At 34.9% G+C, this 20,543-nt stretch overlaps 1 protein-coding gene across 7 annotated transcripts in view; it reads right to left on the reverse strand.

Moving 5' to 3' along the window:
• Window positions 1–1,117: 1,117 nt before the first annotated feature.
• PCDH7 (protocadherin 7) overlaps window positions 1,118–20,543 on the reverse strand; it is a 262,493-nt gene continuing 243,067 nt past the window's right edge. For 6 of the 7 annotated variants that reach the window (XM_071556665.1, XM_071556669.1, XM_071556667.1 and 3 more), the window contains one exon: window positions 1,118–2,601. In XM_071556665.1, coding sequence (XP_071412766.1) covers window positions 2,222–2,601 — 380 coding nt within the window. In that variant the 3' untranslated portion in view covers window positions 1,118–2,221. The remainder of the gene's footprint in view (window positions 2,602–20,543) is intronic. The other variant, XM_071556671.1, reaches the window with a different exon arrangement.

Here is a 20,543-nt window from a genome sequence, read left to right on the forward strand (position 1 = left end):
AATCGTGTATTCTGTTGAAACGTGCAAGAAAAATGTGTATACATTACATAAGCATTTTTAGAAGCATTTTTAAACAGGTACTTACAGATTATACAAAGCAGTAACTGCTATATGCAGTCTCATAACAAAGTACTAGCTTGCATCTCTCCATATTACTTAAATAATTAAAAATAAAATGATCAATCATAATTAATCTTTGATTTTAATATTTTCTTTCTAAATTGTGCCCATTCATCATAACTGCTATACACAAATTAATGTTACTTGTAGAAAGTAAACTAGAGAGAGGGGAATGAAAAGGCCAATGATGGCATATCCCACTACATGAAGAAGTGAATTCAAAAGATAAATGTGAAGAGTTGTTTTGATTTACCAACTTCTACCTTAGGCTGTTTAAGGTTATTTCTATGTAATTCTTCAAAGCAAGAAACTACCCAAAGCTACATTGTGACTACGGTATACTAGAGAGCCATCTAGCCATGCCTTCACACCAGGTTAAACAGCCAGGGATTTGAATGCTTTCCCACTCCTCGAGCTCTCCTTGCTGTGTTATTCGATTGTCGCTTTCATCTGAATGTCTGAGCTAAGCCTGCCATTATTACTACAGCATCAAGTACAAAGCAATTATTTGACGTTCTGCATGTTTTGTTGCTTTTATTGCACAAAAACTTGTTTAATAGCCTCTTCCTTTCAAGAATCATTTACCATGAGAATCGTTACAACTCTTGCATATCACAGTAGCTTCAACAACCTTTTGACTTATCTTAACCTGCTAGGTGAGTATTATACCTCTGTTTATCAAGTTGTTTTCTAAGTATGCTAAATATTCAGAGTCTTGACATCATTTAGTATTGCACTTCTCTTGGTTTTAATGCACTTGGTTTCAAGAAAGCTTTCATTATATCTTTGACATAATTGAAGCAATTTGTAATCTGCAACACTGATGACCAAAGACTTAGAAACCATTCCTTGCAATCTGAAAAGAAGCTTTTGTATTCAACTTGTAACATCCTCTTGTTACTGCACCATCCCAATGTCCACCTTTTCCCTCCCATCAAGAATTCTCATTAACACAGCCTTCTATTACTACTACTATTTTTTTTTTTATTTTTTGATCTTAAAAATTCCCTGGCATATGCAGCATATCATATGCAGCTTCTGCTGCAACGTACCACACCATTACAAAAAAATCCCACACATCAGTTCCTTTGGGCAATCAACTGAACCACATTTTAAAAAACCCAAAAAAACAAATTGTCATCTGGGCTTGTGAACTGTGCTGCTGTGCAAAATGTAACAGAAGGTGTGTTATGAGTACATGGGGTTATTTGTGAATACATTAGTTTTCTAAGCCAAGCCCCAATACTTAGCAGTTCCCCTGATCCATTTTGTGATCTTTGGCCTTTTTGTTATTACAATCTTCCCAGCTAGATGTTAGTCTTGCCCAAAATAATGACTTCAACAGTTTATCATTACTATCCTATGGTATATGTGTTAGTAATTGTGTTTACGTTGAAGTAGTCATTACAGAGAACGAGAGAGAAGGAGAGGAAGAGACACAGAAGACACATTTGTTTGATGGATTTAACAGAACTGGAGTCCATGAGTCACAGGAAAGTATGCCATGTTTTTGACTGCAGTCTCAGGCTGAACGTATTTCTGTTGCTTCCAGCCTCAGATGAGATGTGAGAATATTAAAGCTGTGGTCTTCACAAAGTGCCTATTAATGATTATGCCTTTGCATTTATCTCTATATCTGTATGGTTTCTGAAGGATTGTCCCTGGTGGGGATCAGCAATATTCAGATGATATGTTTTGAATACATTTCCCTGACATGTTATCCTTAACAAGCCAGATGACAAATAAACAAAATGAGTGGCTTAACTCATGCTTCTGCAGAGGGGAAAGAGCAGTGTATTGTCTTCTTTTTAATCAAGCTTGCTACTATGGGAGGAATTTGCAACCATAGATTTAGGAAAATAAAAATCAGCAGAAGGGGGAATTAGACATGCAAGTAACAACAATGTTTTCTACATTGTACAGTATAGTCAGGCAGACAGCATAATTACACGCCTGCTATGGAGGCAGAAGTGGCAGGCAGATCTTTTGTCTCTTTGGTGGCCCCCTCTTTTTTTTTTATTTTCTTAAAATTATTGTGATTTTAAGACTTTTGCCCCATTCCTTTCTTAATATGAAAGAATATTTTTTGCTGCTTTTTAGCCTACAGGTAAACTTCTCTTCTAGTTAGAGTATTGACAGGAGATGGCTTGTATTCCCCTGTCTGTGTAAGGGGGATATCCTCTGGATTGCCTTCTTCATTTTTGCTGAAACTAGCCGCGCTGAAGGTCTCATAGGATGAGGTCAACTTTTTGTTAAGGAGGTTTCTGTTGCGATCACCCATGAGGGAGGCTTCTCCATTGGCCAGCTTTTCCTGACTGCCCCGTTCATCAACAGGCATGAAAGTGGAGAGTTTTGGCTGGCTCTTCTGTTTTCTCTCCGGAGAAGTGCGGACTGGCATCCAGCAGGAGTCTGAGTGGCCATATTCGTCACACTCTCGGGTACACTTCCCTGTCAGAGCTACATCTGGTAGAGGCCGTGAATCTGAAAAGAGAAGAGAGTTGTCTTTAGAAATTAATACTACAATGACTTCAACTGAAACTGAGAATCCTTAAATTCACAAAAGGTATTTTTAAAGGTCTTTGTAGGAAAGTAAGTTCCACAGTAATAATTATTTCACATTGCACGTGCCCAGAGGCAACAAGCAGATCTGCAGAGTTATCCTCTACATCAATAATTGAAAAAAGACTATTAATCCACTTCCTGTGCTTGTAAATAAACTACAGAAGCATTTGGTATTAGGTATTGAATAAATTTTGATGTCAAACAAGCACTTAATTACATACTGCCAATTTTCTTGAAATTATTAAAAATACCCTTCTTTGAATTTGTTGTAGAGAATGCTTTGAATGTATGTGAAAGGATACTGAGACTCCGAATCCTGCAAATACTTATGAACAGACTAATTAATGCCCTACAGGTGAGAGATCTCATACTGACAGTGGGATTCAACTTGCACATAATGTAAACCTCTGCTTGTATTTCTGAGGACTAGGCACTTGTTGATAGTTCACAATGTTACATGAATTGTCCAATCAGTAACTGCAGGAGATTACAAAATCTGCTAATAAAAAATGTACAGATTAAGCTTTTCTGTGGGGTGTCAGTGAATATGTACGTTGGGGGACAGAGAGAATCTGAGTGATGCCTAAAGAGAAACACTAACATTTCATATATGACTTGCTGTGTTAGGTGTCTTCTTCCAGATCGCTGTGTCTAAGCTTTCTAGCTACTGTACTTATAAGAGCTTTCACTGAAAACCAGCAAAATTCAGAGACCTGCCGAGTGTACTCCTACCTGTTGGAAACACAGGTAGCTTTTAATATTTTTATTTTGATACTTGCATTACAACTGAATTAAAAAGCTACCTTAATTATTTTAAGGATTGAGTAAGATTCTGAAACCTTGTTTTTATTCAGTTATACTGTACTTTTATGTCTACAAGAAATAACTGAAGCTGCACACAAGTTTGATATTTAAATGAAGTTGACAAAGAACATAAATCAACAAATATATTTTTCCAGTATGTTTGATATGACTTTCATATGAAATGACTTGATGAAACAGTCAGGTTTGTTTTATGAAAAACTGATTACCATAAAGCGGTGCAAGGACCTTCAACATGGAAACACAGGTACATCATATGGGCTGTGACATATTTCTACCTTCCCACTACAACACCCAAATTCATGTGAACAATATTTTTTTTTCCAGTAATAACATGTGCCTTATAAAATGTCTTTCAAAGACCTACTCAGCTTTTATTTTGTTACTTCTATTTTGCCTATTTGTCTTTGATTTTGGCTGCCAGGTGACCTTCTCAAACAGACAATTTCCACTAGCAAAAATCCTTTGCTTCTTCCAGAATAAACTATTTTTAATTTAAAATATTTACAACAGGTGCTTGTATAGAAAACGTACTTCATTTCAACATCTGTGGATTTAATTTTGATAGAATTGCAAAAGCTCTTTTAAGTTACGTTTATGTTCATCCTGTCCTGATTTTTTTCATGCATTTAAAGATTAATTTAATTAGTAATTTCTTGCAGTATTGCAAAGAATATGCATATTATTTGCTATTAATATGTTTCAAAATTTTATAGAATCTACTGTTTGTATCCTGAATAGTGTATAATATTTCATATTTCAATATATCACTGATTTTAATGAATAAGCAGCACTGGTGTCTAGATAACTGAGTAATACTGTAGCTGAGATGTGTAAGGCTGGGAGGAGGGAATTGAGTGATTTTTTTCTTGGGTTTTTTTCCCCCATTTTTTTTAAGGCTTTTACACTTGGACTTACACAATTTTTTTTTTTCCACTGAAGAATGCAAAGGCTATGGACATTTATCAGCCTATCAGTTTTCAGATGACTGTGTTCTGAAGACATACACAGAAGATGGGAATGATAGCAAGAAAACCCTCTAATTATCAGGTAAATCACTATTATTCTGGCACTCCCCAAAGGTAAGAAGCATAATTAACTGCTGAGCTGCCCCTGACATGCTTTGATTTTTCAACAGGATTTTTCACGTTTTTACAACAGGGCCAGTCCCTTAAACTGCCATAAAACTCTTCAAGCAGTATCTTATTTCCAAACATGCTTGCTACAAGTATTTCAATTATTACTCTCGCAGAATATTAGCAATGCTTATCAGGACAATAAATCTGACCTTTATTTAAAACATAGGAGTTTGTGTTTATTGCAAAGGAGGTTTGTTTTTGTTGTTTGGGTTTGGTTTTAGATTTTTGGTGGTTTGGGTTTTTGGTTTGGTTTTTTTTTTTTTTTTGGATTGAAAAAATAATATCTGATGGTTTCTTTTTAGCTCAAACAAATCTTGAGCCAGCATTACATGGGTTCATAACAATTTTTTCCTTTGCTTGATCCTTGAATCTCACCCTTGAAAATGTACCATTTTTCGTTATAGTTCTTCCTCTCATCACTTCTGGACAAATATTTAATACAAACTCCTGACTGTAATGTATGAAAATTCACTGTACAATTCAGTCTTACAGTGTTGCTTTATGAAGGAATAACCTCCAAGTCAGTGTGTGGCTGAGTCACCCTGTTCATCTGCACACACAGAGAAGAGATCAGAGAGACACAGAAGGGATAAAACTAGCCTGAATAATACCCTGACAGGCTACTCCCAATCCCATCATAGGGCCATCAGACCCTCAAAGGTCCATCTACCCAGACCAGAGGAATGCAGTATCCCTGAATCTGAAAACAAATAAAAAAAATACTCTTGTCCTCTAGCATAATTTACATTTAAGCATATCTATCTCTAAGTGACATGCTTTTTTCAGTGCTTTTCAGTTTAAAAATTAAACACTTTAGTAGTGACCCCTCTGCTAGCTGACAAGCCTAATGGAATACGCCATAGCAAAGAATTCATCAGCAGAATTGGGAAATCATCAAGGAATATTTCAATAGACTTCTACTACAGTTACATATCTGAAACCCAAGTCAAATAAGTTCTTAAAATTACACATTAACCAAAAATTTTATCACAATGCTAATTAGTGGGAAAGATGGATATTTCTTGTTATACAGAAATTTGTAGATTTAGGATTAGGTTTTAACTGTTTATCTGCACAAAAAGATCATCAGATATACAACGGAAGATGTCATCTTAGTTATTTGCAAACATATTTTCTTATGGTGTCTCTAGATCAGAACTAGGTATTGCTCAGCTATTCACAAAGCAATTGTAAACCCCCTCCCTAAAATGCAGATATTTAGAAAATTTTTTAGATATACATGTAAATGGAGATATCAGAAATGAGTATTTTTAAAATATATTTAACAGGCCGCTGCTCAGATGTCTGCTTGGCAAAAAGTTGGAGTGCACTAATTTACAGGGTCTCACAATCTACTTTCTTATTATATCTGATATAAGCTTCCAGTATAAATTCGAATAAGCTAGCTTATAAAAGTTAATAATTTTTGAAACTGTAGTAGCAATTCACCCAACAAATCTTTAAATATTTATGGCTAACTTCTTAGACAGAGATATGTTTTATGTTTTCCATAAAACTTTGTACAAAAGCATGCAAATGAATGAAGATATTTATATGTATGCTCATGTTTCTGTTATTGTAGCTGACTGTTGCTTTAGGGCTATTAGGGTTGGTTATTATCAAAAAAGGAAGGCACCTACCACTGCAGTGTAGAGAGGGGAAAGATGGTGTTCTGTATCCAGTTTAATGCTAAAGAAACCAACAATTCAAATATTCCACCCAAGCAGTTTTCAACTATTTTCTCTCCTTCCATACCTTATCAAAGGGGAATATATTTCATCAAGTACAGGGAAAGTATTATGAACTCAGTAGTCACCAACCATATGTGGGGTTTGGAACTAGAAGATCTTTAAGGTCCCATCCAACCGTAACATGTTATGTGCTCTTTTGTACACGCATATTGCAGAAATGTAGTCAAGAACGCACTCTGGCTCCACTCAGTGCATTTTTTAACAAACATTCTTGTACAATATATTTTATAGAAACACAGCATTATGTTTTAGTTATTACAGGGTCCTAGCATAGATAATTTCTTTGAGAAAAATACAAGGAGATTTTCACTTTCTCATCTTTTGTAAACCACACACACAGCCTATGGAAATAACAGATATTAGATGTACTTAAATTGGCAAAAGTTCTGTTCCACTTGTCCCTGGAGATGGAAAACCTTCTGAAGCACTACTGACACCCTGTATAGACACAGAAACTTAAACATTCCTAGAAAGCACTCCTAGCTGTAGACATTTTTCTTGGAGAAGTAAAAGGCCACAGTAGCCATATAGTACTGCAGCAGTGCAACAGTACTTCTGTAAAAAAATGCAACTGGTTTTGAAGAGTCATTGGCAGATGAGTCCTAAATAGTATTTATGACAAATCAATAACTACATGTAGATTTTGCTTTCCCAATTGACAGGCCCATAATATCGCTGTGTGGTTCTATTTATTTAGGCCCTGCATAAAGTGCATGTGCAGTAGTTCTAGACTACTGTGCGAAAACAAAAAGGAATAGGAACAGTAGTACTAATGAAAAAGACTGTGGTTTGGATGAACCTCTTTACACTAATATTCTATCATCTGAAGACCATCCAAAATTCAAGAGAAACACCATTAAGACTATGTGATTAAACAGGAGTCCATTTACATAGCTTTTATATTAAAAGCTTTTCTGGTTTGCAAGCTGTGTGGTCAGGAACACAATAGAGCTCTTAAAGCATAACAAGTTTGACTACATGATCAGAGAAAAAAAATGCAGAAAACAGCTGGGAGGTTACATATTGTGGAAAATCAGTGTTTAAGGGGGAAAAAGAAAACTAGGCAATGGTGATACACAGCTACAGCAGTATTGTTGAAATTCCTGTCTCCTAATTGCAGTAATCCAGGAATTGCATCCCAGTTTTTGCTGTGGCATATTCTGACATGCCAAGACACTATTAAAATACTTAAACATGTTTGAAGGCATCAGCAATTCTTTCTCTGCACCTTAGGCTAAATACAGTTAAACAGCAATTGAACATATCTCAAGAAGCATTTAGTGCCTCAAGGCTTGGACTGCTGTCACTCTGAATGTGGCATTATCGTGTATTGTAGAGATAGTACATGCCATCTCTGAAAGAGTCCTACTGAATAAAGTCAAACACAAATCCACTGCTTGAGAAATGCCAACTGCACTGAAGTAATGAATGTATTAATTCCCTTTGGACTAGTATAATTTTATGTATTTCATGCCCAATTCTGAAATTCTTTTCAGTGCTTAAGAAAGTACTTCAGAGTACATAAAATTTTATATATACCTTGATGGAATGATTAATACTGTGAGACAAGGTATGACAGAATGATATAAAATAATGATTTCTGAAACTTTTATTCTTTTGTTATGCAAAGAAAAAGGAATACAGAATGAAAGTGAGAATTCTCAATACTTTCTTTGAAAAATGATGAAATGTAAATCTCCCTTAAGAAATCCCTAAAACCAGCAAGAATCATTGCTTTATCATGTCAAAATACTTAGCAGTTTCAAGAGAGACCAGAGTGAAATAGTCAAAGCAAACATGAGGTGCTAGATAGTCCTCTACAATTAAATCTAATAAACACAAACCAAGCAAATAAAGCAAGGCCATAGGAAAATAGAAACAATTAACTGATTCTTTAATATTTGAAAAAAGTTCATGATAGAATGAATGAAAGAGAATTAGTGAGAAGAGCAAGCAGCTATAGGAGGAAACAGCACAGTTCATGTACCTAAAAGGAAAGGAAGAAGAAAAAAAAAGAAGCAATGTATTTTGCATGCCCATAGTGGAAAGGAACAAAAGCAATGGCTCGATTGAAACAACAACGAATCAGAGTAGAAATTAGAAAAATCCTTTAAGGATAAATGTAGTAGTGATGGACAGTTAGAGTCTGAAATGAGTTTTACCAATGTCTAGAAAAACATCTCCCAAGGATAATATAAATGTAGCTAATCACACCTCGGCAAATGGGAAAGCAAGGATGGACTAAATGACCTCTAAAGTTTCCCTTCAGCTCTGCAATTCTGTTTATGTAATTGCTTAACACTCATGCACTTTGGCCTCAATCCAACTAACTGTTAACTGGGTTAAGATTCTTGACTTCTTAGGTAATAAATCAACCTTAGAAGGTGAGATTCAGTTCAATTAAAATCCCTTTTAAAACTCTTCTTAAAATTTTACAATAATAAAATTACAAACAAAAACCAAAATTAGTTGGACCATTTAAGTCAGGTGTTAATCGCAGGATACAGAAACCTAAAGACCGTAATGCTAAAAACCCCATCAATTTTCAAGTTCCAACATGATAACATTTCTAAAATCTTCTTGCCTGAGACCAAACACCCTATTTCACAGTTTCTTCACAAAGTGAAAGATTTAATATTGCTTCTACCTGTAGTGGTGCAAAACATATCATACCTCTGAAGTCCATTAAATCTGAAATTGGTGTAAGAATAAAAATTTTGAAAGTGTTTATTTCTTATATATGACATTTTGGGTTTTTTTACCCCTGGATAATATCTTCCTCTGTTTTAGGGGGGAACAGAGTCAAATAAGACAATGAATGTATAAGATTTTAATGAGGGTTTTTTTTCTTTTTTATTAAACAGACTACACATAATTAGATAGCTATTTAACATGACTCATATATGCAACCAGAGAAATAATACTCAAGCAATAAAGAAATATTACCCAAGCAATAATATGCCTGGCTTAGATTCCACAGTCATGCCTTTCACAATTGCCTGCAGGCAGGTTAAGGTACAATATTCTTTGACTGTTCTCTTAATTATGCAATAACTTGATAAAAAAAATTCCTTACCTAAATTAGAGATTGTACCAGCTCAGTAATATTGCATCTGTGTTCTTCAAGGAATCATCAAAATTACACAACTAACTTAAAGACTGCTTACATTAAAAACAGATCTATGGCTGCTATTTTTTTCCCTTTCATATTGATCTGTTGGTTGTCAGTGGAGAACAGTAATGTAAGTGCCATATAACATGTTTAAGTGAAATCAAATACAACAGACTGAATTCAAGACAAATACTACTTTTTACCTTTGATTACATTACAACATAAAGAGAGGCCTGTAGGGGTAAGTGTAAATGCATCCCTTAAGGAAAGCTGTTTGGAGTTCTACCTTAAAGAGAACAGAGCTACCTGGAGTATGTGTGGTGGCTTGTAACCAATGAGAGGCTGTGGTGTATGCAAGGTGAATTGGTTAACCAATTATGTGGTAGCATGTTGGATGTGAGAGTGCATTAGAGGTGTGGTTATTACTGTGTGAGAGTTAGTCAGATCTAGATCTACTAGGAGATGAGATGATGTAACAGGAACTAATAGGAACTAACCTCTTCCACTATGAGCTATAAGAACTGTCTGTTAATCTGTCTTGAGTAAACTCTTAAGTTGTGAGCCTTCTGTCCAAGCCTTCTGATGTCTGCTGTGCCTGAGCTCTTCTGACCGTCAGTTCACAACCCAGCTCGGTATAAGGGCCTCCCCCTATAGAGGCCCATTGGAAACTTATTTTTTTCATTTGTTTAAGTTGCATTTATCCTGTACTTGAGACTGTATTATTTCATTTTTGTTCACAAGACCAACTGCATGTATATAATGAGAACTGAGAACTATCAGCTTATGTGATACCAGTGGTGAGTACCATATTAAATACACCATGCTGAACCTAATTTCCCTAGATTTTAATTTTCTAGATTTAAATGTGCTGCAAGACTTCTTGTAATCCTGTTAAATCCTTTGATAGCCTGATTTACTTCTATCACTGAAACAGTAACATAACCTTCAGAAAAGCAGGACTTACTATGGCTTCCTGAAGTAATACAGACGTTAAGATGTAGGAAACATTTAAGCCATTTAATTGTTCTGCCAATCTAATGCTAAGGTATTAATCTGTCACTATGTCAAATTACATACCTTTATTTTTCAGTAAAATGTGTCAGTGCTTAACAAACTGAGCTGAAACAATTCACTGAGCAATTAGAATGTCAGCTCTCCTAAAGATGACTTAAGAAAATCTGAATCAAGGCTCAAAAGTCAACATAATTTTCTTGATACTTCTGCCAAAGTGAAGGGACTGCAGCAGCTAAAAGGAAGTAGTGTAGCTGGCAGCCATTATTAGCTCATCTTAGTTGCACCTCCCTTTTATTTTATTTCTTGGTGATAAGGATTTAATAATGTATTTTCACATCAGGAATAGACACTATGTAGGAAAACTAGTGCTCTTGTCACAGAAGATAAAAACAACACGTGTTCCAGTTTATGCCCATCTCATTCAAAAGATTCTAAAGGATGTTAATGAATGTTGCTTCCATTTAGAAACTAAAAACACAATCCCAGAAGATATCAAATGTCAGTATAAAACTTCCTTGTTGAAGAGGAATGAAGAGGATGGGCAAACACTGATCTCAGTGGTGACCAGTGATAGGATTCAATGGCATGAAGTTGTGTCAGGGGAAGTTTAGGCAGGGCATTAGAAAAAGGTTGGGCACTGGAAGAGGTTTCCCAGGGAAGTGGTCACAGCACCAAGCCTGACAGAGTTCAAGAAGTGTTTGGACAGTAGTCTCAGGCATATATGGTATGATTCTTGGGGCTGCCCCTGTAGAGGACCAGGAGATGGACCTGATGACCCTTATGGGTCCCTTCCAACTCAGCATATTCAGTGATTCTGTCTTTAGGTCTCATGGATATCTCATAAATATCCCCATGGATATCCAGAATGGATAATGAAAATTGAATACATAGAAAAAGTCAGTGACTTGACAGAATTGCAAGCTCTTTTCTAAGACTTAAATTTGTTGAAGTGATATAAAAGTGCATTATATATATCTCTATGTATGCACATTTAGGTTCAAATGGTCACTGATTAAAATATTACAATCCCCCAAAAAACATGGCCATGTAATTCTTTATAACATGTAAAGGCACGAAAAAAAGAAACAAATAGAAAAACTGAACAACTTGGGATTATCGACAAGTACTCAAGCCAAAATAAAGTTTTGTCTGAATGCATCCGTGTTTAAGAATTGGCTTATAGGGAGAATGCTGATTTATTTCTTTCAGTCATTTTTTAATGACTTACTTTTACTTACAGAATTACTGTGCCACATGAGATAGTAACTTGAACTAATTATCTTGATAGTACCAATCCATGCCTGAAAATTAAATGCTTCATACAGTTCTACTTTGCACAGTAACACATCGCTGGATTCTGGATGTTATTTTATTCCTGCATATACAGAATAAAATATTATAAAATAACATATATTAAATACTAGTACTGCTTTCATAAAAAGGGAATTACTCATGTTTCCAAGAGGTTTCTGTGTGACCCATGTACTGTTTATTTTGTTACAAGTTGTAGACTCTGAAAGGTTAAACTTGAACAGTAAGTGTAAAATGGGCTGAAGTTCTGTTAATTTATATTCTCTTATTTTCAGAATGCATGCTCTGCATGCAAATGATCAACGAAATCATGTAGAGCTCGGCATGAAGCAGAAACAAATAACTTGTGACTACTTGTCTTTTTAGTAGCAGTCAAGAGAAAGTTGCATTGTAAGAAGAAATATAGCAGCCCTTTAACCTTTTATGTCACATGAAGGGAACCTTATCCCACCCAAAGGAAAAAACATTACTTATATGTTCATGTCATACATGTTTCTCTCACAAATATGCCCATAAATTTGTAATTTTCCTTGTTTAATGATATTAACAAGATGTGGGATAGAGAACCAAATTTAATTCAATGCAGTAAATTGAAAGGTACATAAAATGCATTTTCATGTCTTTAACAGCAGTTCTACGTAACACAAGACTGAAATGAATGTTAAAAATAGAAATAAAAAGCATTATTGTATTAATGCACATTTTTCCTCTCTAAGTATACTTCAGAAGAAATGGGTTAAATTTTCTAAAATATAGTGCTCATCCTCATTAATCATGAAACATAACAGAAGTATAAAATCATTCAACTCAGCAGTAAATGATAATAATTCAACTTGTCACCAGAAAAGAGAATGATTCACTGACTAACTAGTTACAGACTCTTGTGTTTTATTCCTAAAAAGAAATAAAATCTACTTTGGAATTACAGCATCAGAACATCCTGAGTTGGAAGGAACCCACAAGGATCATCAAAGTCCAACTCCTGGCCCTGCACAGGACAGTCCCAATGATCACACCACGTGCCTGTAAGCACTGTTTATACATTTGAGCTCAGACAGACTTGGTGCTGTGATCACTTTCCTGGGGGAGTCTGTTCCAGTGCCCAGTCACCCTCTGGGGGAAGAACCTTTTCCTAATATCCAGCCTAACTTTCACTGACACACTTTCATATCATTCCCTTGGTCCTGTCACTGGTTACCAGAGAGAAGAGATCAATGCCTGCCACTCTGCTTTCCCTAGTCAGGAAGTTGTAAACTGCAATGAGGTCTTCCCTCACTGTCCTCTTCTCCAAGCTGAGCAAGCTAAGTGATCTTAGCAGCTCCTTAAATGACCTCTTCACCATCTAGATCTCTGAGCCCTTCACCATCTTTGTTGTTCCCCTTTGGATGTTCTCTGACAGCTTAATATCTTTCTTTTATTGTGGTACCCAAAACTGCACGCAGGACTTGAACTGAGGCCACATCTGTAGAGCAGAGTGGGATAATGCCCTTCCTCAACTAGTTAGTGATGCTTTGCCTGATGCTTCCCAAGACATAGTTAGCCCTCCTGGCTGCCAAGGCACTGCTGACTCATATTCAATTTGCCATTGACCAGGACCCCCAGGTCCCTTTCCATGGCCCTGCTTTTCAGAATCTCATTCCCCAGTCGGTATGAACATTCAGGGTTGCCCCATTCCAGATGCATAATCCAGCACTTTCCCTTGTTAAACTTCACCCAATTGGTGATTGCCCAGCTTTCTCATTTGTCGTGGTCCCCATGCTGGGCCTCATTGCCTTTGTGGGAGTTGACAGCTACTCCCATTTTAGTATCATGTGCAAACTTTGAGTCCTACATCCAAGTAATTATCAAGATGTTGAAGAGCACAGGGTCTAAGATGGAACCCCGCAGAACCTACTAGTGACAGGTTGCCAGTCTGTGTTACCCCATTTACTAAAATCCTTTTTGCCTGACCTATCCAACAGTTGCTTACCTACTGCATGATGTATTTATCCAGCTGTGTGCTGGACATTTTGTCCAGAAGCATACTGTGAGAGACAGTATGGAAAGCTTTACTGAAATCCAGAAAAAATACATCAACTGGCTTCCCTTGATCAACTAGGTGGGTAACATTCTAAAAGGAATTTAAGTTTGACAAGCAGGACTTTCCTCTGATGAAGCTGGCTGTGACCAATGACTGTATTGTCCTTCAGATGTTTTTCAATTCCTCACACAACTGATTCACCTAATTTTGTGCTTGTTACAAGTATTAATGCTTTTTCATTGAAATTATGTTGGGAAGGGGAGTGTTGGGGGTTTGTTTTTTTGCTGCCGATGCTGTTTTTATAGTAAGGATGAGGAAAAGTCTTCACACCTCAAAAAATGGAGACACAAATATAGAAAGATAATGAACCTCTCGGTGTGATTTATGTCCTGCTCAAAGGGATTTTTTTCATTAAGTTTTTATTGATTTTTCTGCTGTGTCTGCAGATTACAGCTAGTGAATTAATTGAAAACATCAGCTCAGAATTGTTCCATACTTATGACAGATTCATCTGGGTTACAGTCCATTAGTAATTAAGCATTAAGCACAGCACTAATTCCCCTTGTGCACATACAGTCAATAAGCTTTAATCCTACACATGAATCATAGGGATGTTATGTGAGAAGAGGTTAGAGCATCAGTATTTATCTCACTGTAGAATGGGAAAGCATAATGATAATTTCTTATACTAATGAAAAGTATAAAAGAAGTTTGAAGAAAACAAAACAGTGAGAAAAAAAATCAAGTGTTACTTGCTAAGTCTAAGACTGTCAGAAATGGTAGTGTCAATCCTTCTTGTGAGAGGTGGAATATAATGAAGCCTGTACTGTTTATCATTGGTTTTTGACCTCTGCCTTTCACCCTAAGTATCGTACAGTGTTTCATTCATTCAACATTTATAGGTGGTAAAGCAGAGTTTTTCCTTTACAAATAGAATTGTGTCCTGATGAAAATTAAAGGCAAGACTGGACTTGATCAGTGGTATTCTAAGCATTAGTCAGCAGAGCTTTCTCATCCTTGTGATGAAGATACTGGGGTTTTGGTTGACCAGCTACTAAGTAACATTTTCTTCAGATTTTCAAAGACATTTAGTTGAGTTGAGCATACCCCTCAACAGATTTCTTGAGATATTCCTCCAAAATATGTGAGATATTTTGAGCCCTGAAGTACAAATGGAATAATTTTTGTCAGAAGTAACTGCAGTGGACGTACTTTTTTTAATTAATTGTTTTCCTCGGTCTAAGAATGTTGAATATTGTTATTTGTCTCTTGTGTTTTGCAGCATAATATTAAATATTAGTCAGTACACTTTTGCTTAACTTGGTTGCCAAAGCCTCAGCTATAAAATTTTAAATCTCAGAAAATATTCCATTGTTCCTTGGTTTGTGACATTTCCAGATTTCTTAAGAAGTGCAGTATATATATTTTGAATTATTGCTTCATAGTCAATATCTCCTTTTTCAAGAATGAATCAGATAATCTTAGTTTGTTTCATTCATTTGAATATCAAGAAGTATCTTAAATTATTAGTTTATAGTTTCAATAAGACTCCAGTAGAAAGGACAAATGACTTGAAATGGGACAATGTTAAGCTTCCTTCACTTGCAATGCATGACTAAATTCTTAACAATAAGTAGGAAAAACTCTAATTATACCAGCTAGGATAGCGTACAAGCCAGCCAAGCAAAGCAAAACATACTAACAGGGAGGTTATACTCTCTCTCTCTTTAAAGAGTAAATATACTACTGAAAAAAATTTAAGATATTAGTGTTTTAAATGTATTGACTAAAATAGATGAAAATATAATAATCTTCTTGATTATTCCCAGTATAAATTCACAGGATCATTTTTATTAATTTACCCAATAAAAGTTGCAGTGGTCATAATCACTTAGTGACTGCTGGACTGTTTCGAAAAGCTGAACAAGACAGGAAAATACAGTGGTTAAGGGAACAAATGTAGGAGTTGGACAGAACATAAAGAAGATGAAAAAAAGTTTATCAGACAGAAGAATACAGAACCTGCAGATTTTATCTGACTTGAGAGACAATAATTGTTAAAGTGAATAAAGTAATTTTCTATTTGGCAATTATGATTTCAGACAATCTTTTAATAAACTGTCAATTTTCTTTCATTAAGTGGTTATTGCCCTCTATTGCTCCCGTGATGTATCATGGCTATTCCATATGGCGCATATTCTGTACAGGCATTTTCCTTTCAGGTCATTCTAAATATGGTTTCTTCAATGAAAAATATTCAACAGAAAATTGTTCTCCATGCAGTGTTTAGTCTCTGGTTCTTTCTGAGATCATAATAGAGATGCCATTTGGGATTGTGTTCTTGTGAAAACATTGTGCACTGGAGTATAACTAATTTATTCATGTAATAGATTCCCTATTGGCTGGTACAATTGGTTTCTACTTGGGTCTAATTTGATGCTGCAATTTCAGGCAAAAAATTGTGTGCCCAAATATCAATTACCTGAACCACATTAATTGTCAGATAATGGAATTGTTCTAGAAGAATTACTGAAAGAGAATGGCATGCTTCTACCAGAGCTGAATAAAGTCCTACCAGGAACTGTGCACCATACTCAGCTGTAAACAAAGCATCTCTAATAGTGATCCATCAAATTAGGTCTAGACTAAGCACAGTAGTTAAACTGACAGCCCACAGTGGTGAACACTAGTGATTAGTTTATGAAACATAACACTTCTCAAGAAAACATGGTAAAGCATGGCCATATTTATATATATGCTTTAAATTGGAGATGATTGGCTGGCTAGATAATGTTAAAAATATCTGTTTACTTTTAAGTGATAGACAGAAAGCAAATGGAAAAAAATAATGGGTTCTAAAAATATTTTGATTGAACATACTTACCAGCATTAAAATTAAGATTGATTTTATTCTGCTGATTCTGTTTAGATATTTTGAGACTCTTGTTTCTTATTAGACTATTTATGTATACTCTCAAATATCCTTCCCACCAGGTATATGAAAACTCACTAAAAATGTAACAGTGCAATAAATAACTGAACAAACACTTAGTGAATGTTTTACCCAAACATAAACATGAACTGCAATTACATATATCTTGAGTGCTGTTATATTATCTTGATGAAAAAGTATTTTATGGGGTTTTCTCTGTTTCTATTTACTGATGCTTTTAGTCACTGAAAGTAAAGGAGGTACAAAAATAGGTCAAAATTGACAGCGAAACTGAATTAGGGCTTCTCATGCCAATGAAATAATGAAAACCAGCACTGTTCTTACAGCAACAATAATGAATATAAATAGACAAGAGGGTCTGAACAGCTACTGGGAGAAAGAGAATAAGGCATCCATTTCAAGAAAAAATCTTTTTCTGCCATCACAGATAGCTTTGTGAACTGTATAAATTAGGATGCCCTTTAAACAATTTTCATGCTTCAAGAAATGTCTCTGAGAGACAGGTCTTCCTTATTTCCTTTAAGGAATCAGACTTAAGAGGTTGAATTTTACTTGTATTTTCTACACTTTTATTTCTCATGTTAGTTATTCCCAGATAAAATCTGTTATCCCATCTTTGACATATTTCAATACTTAATGTGACTGCTTTTTTTTTCCCTCCCTGGATTTATTGTCTAAAGCATATATCCCTCTCTCTCTACACATAACATTAGCAGAGTAAAATTACTGTTCAAATAACTGTCAGTAGGTAATAAAGATTTGTCCAATTCTTTTCTCTGTTTAAAACTAAATCCATAAGTAAATGTGCAACTCTGCATCAAAGTAATTTAAGGGAATAGCTGTAGATATTTGATTTTCTTCCATATAAAATGCTGGACATTGTATCCAAAGAAAGATCAAAGCAAGTTTATTACTTTTATGTTTGATAGCATCTTCTAAGCCCACAAGTTTAAAAGTTATTGAAGAGTTTCTATATCAATTTAGTTGCAAGAGATTTTAAGATCTTTGTCTGTCACTAAATGATTTTATGTACCTAATGTACTTTACACAACCATCTGTTTGAAACTCAGTAGAGAAATATCTTTCCTTTCATTGGAACTATTTGAAAATAATTATATCTTCTTCTGAAATAACAAAACAGTAATTTGTTACAATACTTATGCTATAAGAGAACAATTCTTCTGGTTAATTTAGAACATTTTCATTCACAGGGAAGTCTTAATCCAAATTAAGATTTACAGACATATTTTAGATTTCAAATTTCAAGAGGTAGAACTGATGGAAAAGAAAGAAATAAAGATTTGGAATAAAATTTCCTTGCTAAAATCACAAAAAGAAAGTATAATTTAATTTCCCTGTTGTTAGAGTCTCTCAATTATTATATTTCAGTCTATGTAAATTTGTCTAGCTACAGGCATCTCTAGTTCTGCAAAATAAAGCTTATACCATTTTCTAAATTTCTTGGGAATTTTAAAATTGTTCCTAAGACCTCAGCTACACAAACTTGCCAGAGTGAGCAAAGACTTTAATTATAAACATCTGGGAGAATTTCTCCTTGGTTCAGTTTTACCTAATCTGTCTTTCAGGGAAAGGTAATACACTTCTAAGGCATGGCTTTTACAAGATTCAGTATATCATTGACACCTACTATTTAGAAGTCCAGTCAACGAAACTTTATTTAAATTTCTAAAAAGCATAAATGTTTTGTATATTCAGAAACTCACCTCATACTGCTCTGACATATTTTGAATCAGGTATTTCTGTCATCAATGAGAAGTGAAAACTCAAAATAAACAACAAAAGCTAATGGCATGCCACAAATCTGAAATTGATGTAAACTATGATCCAGATCTGTTCCAAAGAAAGCAACTGACAATGCCAGTTGAACAGAAAGGGAAGATAAGGCTTCTTGAGATTTTATGTTTTGCCTGTTAACTATCATAAAGCAGATGAAGATTTATCCAACTTTAAACACTTCGCTAACACTGTGACACCAGTAGCATATCCAAATCATAGATAATTTGTTTTAAAACAAGATTAGGGATCTTCCTGAAAGAGGTAAATTATTGACGGTACCAAAATTTTTACTATATTTCACTGAATCTCTATTATTAATGTTACAAAGACAGAGATAATAACACTCCATGATAGAAAGTACAATTTAGAGATGTGTTTGCTTTTAGTATGTCATATAAATACTGTATAATGTGTTTTTCATCTCAGAAGTGTAAAGCTGCTCAGCAGATCTGCTCAGCTGCAGTTTGTGTGTTTTTCTGACTGATGAGTTTTAGGTTAAGTGGAACTCCTTCAAGGAAAAGGAATCCAATCTCAAGAGTAACTAGGAGCTCCTATAGCTCAGAGGAAGACCTGTGTCCCTGCCTCCAAAAGTCTAAATTTACAGGTGAAAGAAAGAGACTTCAAGGAGACTGAAGAGTTTATTTCATATTGGAGTCCACTGAAGGTTGTTTGACTACATAATTTGGAAGGAAAGAATATTAAAGAGAAATGAAAAAATGCATTTTTCAGACCTTCATATTCTGTCTAGCTCAGAAGTTTTTTTTCAATATTAAAATCAAAAAAAGGTCATTAGCTTAATACTTGGTGGTCTAACAAAATAAGGCTTTGGAGAATATTATATATTTGACCTCTCTTTCTGTGTTACTTACACTGAAAGACTCCACAAAGCAGGCCATCAAACAAAAATAGGAACAAAGGAATATTCTGAAATCAACAAGGCCTAACTCACAAAGAGATAATACAAAAAAATTAAACTTAAGCTACCTGTGGAGCCATACAAGCTTTGTTTTACATAGGGATTACCCACCAAAAGCTCAGTAACCCAGAAACTTTGCTGGATGAAACAAAATAAATCCTGTCCTTAGCAACAAAACTTTTCCTTAAAACCAGCAGTGATTTATTTGTCCATGCAAATATAAGACTCAAAAGGATGACTGGAGTGGAAACTTGACCTAACCTTGCAAATAAATCAGTATATATATTTCAGGAGAAATTAATTTGTAAGACACATTTCTGCTATGATGTATCAATACCTTTTAAAAGATACTGTATTTCATGCTATTATACATACAAAGGGAAAGTTATAATTGTCTGCTTGCTCGTGGAAGACAACAGACTCTAGAAGGGCACTGTGTCATATGAGATTACAGAGTGAAAAATAACAAAACTGGAGTTTAGAGGATGGCAAAACTTTTATGTAATTAAGACATTTTCACCAATTTTCTCTGTCTGCTATGAAACTGAATTACAAACTGTGTACTGCATGTCCCGTTCTATCTACTTTGAACTTTCTCCTGGACTTCTAGTATATTTCAGGGGTTTTGTGGGTTTTTTTGGATTGGGGGATTTTTTTTTTTGTTGTTGTTGAGATTTTTTTTAAAGGACAGCAAAAGAAGGTTAAAAAGAATATGAAAGAGGCATTCAAACTCATAAAGTATACCTGCTTATTGGGAAAAAAAAAAACACAAAAAAACCAAACCAAAAACCAAAAGAGAGAGAGAGGGGAAAAACCCCACATTAAATTTTAAAGAAAATCAACCGAAACAGGAGATAAGCAATTATAATGAAACATATGCAGTGATTTGACTAGTCATCCAGTCAATACACTTGACTTATTCTGAATATTGTAATTATCTCCTTTATGCTTAATATTCTGTTTCTCATCAAATGAAACGAAAAACAAGCTAACTCTAGGTAGGTCTGCAAATCTGACTTAGAAAGA

Source organism: Pithys albifrons, chromosome 5 (genome assembly GCF_047495875.1).
Source record: "Pithys albifrons albifrons isolate INPA30051 chromosome 5, PitAlb_v1, whole genome shotgun sequence".
Lineage (NCBI taxonomy): Eukaryota > Metazoa > Chordata > Aves > Passeriformes > Thamnophilidae > Pithys > Pithys albifrons.